Source organism: Pipistrellus hanaki (genome assembly GCF_964339955.1).
Source record: "Pipistrellus hanaki genome assembly, chromosome: 7".
Lineage (NCBI taxonomy): Eukaryota > Metazoa > Chordata > Mammalia > Chiroptera > Vespertilionidae > Pipistrellus > Pipistrellus hanaki.
Window position 1 is genome coordinate 69412485 of NC_140509.1, and position 5332 is coordinate 69417816.

Consider the following 5332-nt stretch of genomic DNA (forward strand, 5'->3'; position numbering starts at 1 on the left):
ACCACTGGCAATCGATTCAACCTCCAGCCCAGAGGTGAATGGAGTGGAGAGGTGAGAGTAGGGGTGGGGGTGGGGGGTGGGAAGGAGACTACAAGTTTCAATCCTCTCCCTTCTCATCACAGAAATGGCTCTCCTGGCAACCGGCCACCATCCTTAGGTGTTTTCCAAAAGTCGCCTCATTAATATAACAAAGACTTCTATTGCTTTCAACCAGTTAGGACATTTCAAGGATTTTAGGAGCTGTGTGTGCCAGAAATGAACTAAGGCCAAACATGTATTTCTTATAATAAATCAAAACACCACACCAGGCATTGTCATTTGGCCAGCATTCTCCCATTTAGCAGGCTTGATGATGTGGAACACAGTGAACTTGAGGGAGTTTATCCCTTCAGGGAAAATATTGGCCTTCAGGCTGTGTCAATCAACACCTCCCACAGGAAGGAGGAGCTGCCCCTGCATTTTCTAAAAAAACAAAAACCTTTGTTCCCTTTACATGCTCATCTCAATTTAAGAATTTCTTTATTATATGTTTTTCTGAGCATTTAGTGCAAGTGGTTTGTGATTCCTAAGGTTGTATCGTACATATGCAACAAAATTATTTTTTAGAAGACCAGGGAGTAGACATTAGCATGAAAATTCCTTCCACTTAGATTAGCTTTTTATCTTAGAAATGGAGTAATCTGGCTGTTGGTTTTGTTCAGATTACTCCTGGTTTACTTACCTATCATCCACAGTTCTTTCCTGTCACACAGCTTCCCTTGCACTCACTGATACACCCGTGTCTCTCTTTGCAGTGAAAATGGATTTGAAGAAGGATTAAGTACACTGGCACTCGTGTCAGGTCTCTTCAGTGCAGTGTGGTCTGTTGGGTGAGTAGCCATTTCATTCCACTCACACTGGCAAGATGGAAAATAGTGTCCCTCGGTTACAGATGAAGAAATGGAGATACCAGATGAGTTGGCCAAAGGCACCCAATTTGTTTAGGGCAGAACCGGAGTTTTACCTATAGCCTTTGACTCTAAGATCATTGGTTATGCCAGCAGTTTTATATACCTAATCAAAATGGTCCCATTCACATTGTCTTATAAAAATGATATTTTTAAGTTCACTTATCAGAACCATATCTCCATTTTTAAAATTTATTTACTTATTTTTTACTCTATCATGCGAGAGGGATAACTGTATGCTTTCAATGTAGATATCATCCATAAATATGTAATGAATTAAACTATCTTTGATACACTGAGAAGAGTAGAGAGAATAATATAAAAAATATTTTGAATGCCTGTCTTTATTTTATTTTCGTGTAAGGCATTAACTTTTCAGAAGCAGTTGTAATTGTATAATTGTTTAAAAAATTTAAGCATCATCATTTTTCAGATAGAATTATTTTCTATTACCCAATGCTATGTCCAGGAATCACCTTTTTTCTTTAGTACTTATAGTTCCAATTTAATGAAAACCTATAACTAAAGGATCATGCAACCTTTTTGGAAGGATCTCACTCTTCTCTCCCTCCCCCCCCCCCCCCTTCTCTCTTTCTCTTACTTAATACCCTTTCCTCTTTTCATTGTTAGTGCTTTTATAGGACCAACACTGGGTGGATTTCTGTATGAGAAAATTGGTTTTGAATGGGCAGCAGCTGTACAAGGTCTGTGGGCTCTGACAAGTGTGAGTAATCAGTCTTTTATTTTCATTTTCTTTGTATGGAGAAACGTGACTTGGAGAATTGACATTAACTAGTAACTTTGATTGTTTTAAAGGGACTGTTGATGGGCTTGTTTTATCTATTGGAGTACTCAAAGAGAAGAAGAAGGTATGGTCAACTCTTGGACTTCTTTCTCCCTTTAAAGTTGGCTTGCGGCCCAACCTGGTTTGGCTCAGTGGTTAGAGCATTGGCCTGCAGACTGAAGGGTTCTGGGTTCAATTCATCAAGGGCACATGCCTGGGTTGCTGGCTTGATCCTCAGCATAGGGCATGCAGAAGGCAGCCGATCTATGATTTTTTCTCCTCATTGATGTTTCTACCTCTCTCTCCCTCCCCCTTCCTTTCTGAAATCAATAAATAATAATAATAATAATATTAATAAGTTGGCTTGTGGAGACCGTGTATGCATATATGCATAACCCATGGACACAGACAATAGGGTGATTAAGGCCTGGGGTAGGGGGTGGGGACAGGTTGGAGGGGGTCAATGGGGGGAAAAAAGGACATATGTAATGTTTTCAAAAATAAAAGATTATTAAGGGGGGGGAAAAAGTAAAAGTTGGCTTGTGGAAATGAAAAAGAAATCCCATTTTCCCTCCATTCTCACGGTCAGCAGATTGCTGGGTACTCTAAGCCTCAGGACTTGGTAGATAGTTGGATAGAGACGTAGGTACTGAGTGCTTTTAGGATGAGAAATAATACGATTTTTCTTTTTCTTTCCTTCAATGTAGATCAAACCTTGAAAATATCGTTGGTACAGAGGAGGAGCAAAGACCTCTCTTGCCTGATGAAAACCAGCCTTGAGAACCTTGGAGATACGGGGTTGGGAGATGGATGTTCCTGCCTTGAACATTAAAGTCGGAAAATTTGAAAAGTGTTCTTAATTTCCCACACAGAACTCCAGGAACCCACACCAGCATGCTGGAAGTGTCCATATGTTTTTGGATGATCCATGATGGGCTGCACATACTGTTGTCCTGCAAAGCTGGCCTGCTGAGCCCTGGCCAGTTTGGCTCAGTGGATGGAGTGTTGGCCTGTGGACTGAGAGGTCCCGGGTTCGAGTTTGGTCAAGGGCCCATGCCTGGGTTGCGAGTTCAATCCCCAGTGGAGGGGGTATGGGAGACAGCTGATTGATGATTCTCTCTCATCAATGATGTTTCTGTCTCTCTCTCCCTCTCCCTTTCTCTCTGGAATCAATAAAGATATATTTAAAAAAAAAAAAAAAAAAAAAGCTCACCTGCTGAGCCAGCCATATTTAAAGTATTACATATGAGAAAAGTAGTTGAAGAATCAACAAAACTTTGTGTTTCTAAATGATCAAGCTTGGCCTTGAAGATGTTATTGACTCTAGGTCTCCTGTTTCCTCTGTTTACTTTTTATTCAAAATGTACTGATTCTGTGAATGTACCTTTGTATATTAACAAGGAAAGAAAGTATGTGAATTGAAATTAACTAGTAACTTTCATTGTGTTAAAGGGATTATCGATGAGTTTAAGGGAAAGAATTTATATGCTTAAAGTTAATATAAATGACTCAATACTATGAAATCAGGTTTAAAAAAAAAGATATGATTGATCTTTGTCCTCAGATTTGTTTTTGTTCAAAGGCAAATTTCCTGCCTATTATGCAAAAACTGTAACATTTTCTGGCCCTCAGTTCTTTTAAAAAATATGAATGGAGCAGAAACCGGTTTAGCTCAGTGGAGAGCATCGGCCTGCGGAATGAAAGGTCCCAGGTTTGAATCCGGTCAAGGGCATGTACCTTGATTGTGGGCACATCCCCAGTAGGGGGTGTGCAGGAAGCAGCTGATTGATGTCTCTCTCATAGATGTTTCTCTCTATCCCTCTCTCTTCCTCTCTGTAAAAAAAAGTCAATAAAATATATATTTTATTTATTTTTTTTTACATTTTTTAAATTAAATTATCATTTTTGTACATATACCAATGCTTCCCCCTCCCATAAAATATATATATTTAAAAATATGTATGGAAAGTAGAAGAAAAGCATTACCTAAGATTTCTATTTGTGCAACATATTTTCAATTATCTGGATTCACAAGAAATGCTTGACATAAAATTCATTTCCCATAATCTATTTCAATTCTGCCATGTTTTAAACACACACACACACACACACACACACAAACACACACACACATTTCTATTTGATACATCCATTCCCAGAGCAGGTGACTCCACAGGAATGCTTGTATGTTAGTGAAGGGATTTCTCCGATGTCCTAAAATCCATGCTGTTGTTTGAAGAGAGAGTCTCCATTGTGTAACTCGCACACCTCCTGATCCAGCTTCATTTGATCAGGACACATTTACCTTTCTTAAATAGAAGAAATGGCTTTATCTGTTTAGCTTGCAAACATAATCACTGAATGTTTTATCTGAACCGATCCTGTGATAATGTGCTAGGGATTTCACTGTGGTCAAGATAAACACAGCCTCTGCCTTTATCTAACTTACATTACAGAGGAAGATAATAGATAAATACCAGAATCTCTATCATACTGAGGGGCTTGGAAGGAAAACTGCTTGGTGAAGTGAGAGAGGAACTAATGGGTTGACTGGGAGTGGGGTCCTAATTTACTGGTAGACAAGGCTTCTCTGTGGAGGTGGGGCTTCTGAACTGAGGTCTGAAGTGTGAGAATAAGAGGAAAGCAGACCACAGCATGTGCAAAGGGGCTGGAGGTGGTCAGAGATGAGACTGTGGCCTGCACACCTAAAGTCTAGTAAAGAGAGGAAGCTGGAGAAGCAGGGAGGGGATGCTAGATTTGATTCATGTTTCAGGAAGGTTATTGGCCGGGCATGTGGATGTGAGCGGGATGTGATTGAGCAGAGTTGGAGGGAATTCAACTCTGGAAGCTTTGAGAGAAACTTTAATGATTTGGGTCAGGGATGTGGTGGCAGAAAAGGAAAGGAAGGATGTGTTTGGAAGTGGAACCAACAAGATCTGCTGATGTGGAGGGAAAGGGAAGAGAAATTTAGGATGACCCCAGGTTTTGGCAGGAGGGTGAGGGTGGACGGTGGTACATCTTAGTGAGGTGGGGAAGAATAGAAGCAAAACAGATCCTAAAGGGTCAAATTAAACCATAATGTGATGCCCTTCCACACCACCAAAACGAAAAGAAAAAACAACTAAAGGATGACAAAACCAAGATTGAGGATGATGGAGAGCGACTTGAAGTGCAACAGTTTTTGGAATACTTTTTGACACTAATTGCCAAAATCAAATATCCACAAATTCCATGAACTCTTCATTCTCCCTCTCCCCCAAATTCCCTTCAATAGGAGACCCCCAGAGGGTGGTCCAGTGCTCAGAGTGCATGGGGTGGCGGGGAGGCGGGGAGAGTGGGGGAGGGAGGGTGCTGTCACAGATCCCCCCGTTTCCCAGAACGACACCAGGAAGGAGTGTGACCCCGGCCCTCTGCATTCGTATGGGGTTCAGAACAGGTCCAGGCCTCGGTCTCCCTAGCCCAGCTTCAATGCTTAAATCGCCCTGGTCCCACTTCAGTGCTTTTCTTGGCAGAGCACAGGCTGGACAAGGTCGCCCCTCCTTCCAGGGGCCTAGACTAGAACATGTGCAGCGCCTGCAGTTTCCGACGCTGCCGCGCGAGG

At 41.4% G+C, this 5332-nt stretch overlaps 1 protein-coding gene across 3 annotated transcripts in view; it reads left to right on the top strand.

Annotated features, from left to right (window-relative positions):
* The window catches only part of SLC18B1 (solute carrier family 18 member B1), a 32934-nt gene extending 29996 nt beyond the window's left edge, over positions 1-2938 (top strand). For all 3 annotated transcript variants that reach the window (XM_084889587.1, XM_084889585.1, XM_084889586.1), the window contains 4 exons: positions 795-869; positions 1578-1671; positions 1764-1816; positions 2439-2938. In XM_084889587.1, the coding sequence (XP_084745713.1) occupies positions 795-869; positions 1578-1671; positions 1764-1816; positions 2439-2511 (295 nt within the window). In that variant the 3' untranslated portion in view covers positions 2512-2938. The remainder of the gene's footprint in view (positions 1-794; positions 870-1577; positions 1672-1763; positions 1817-2438) is intronic.
* Positions 2939-5332: the final 2394 nt, after the last annotated feature.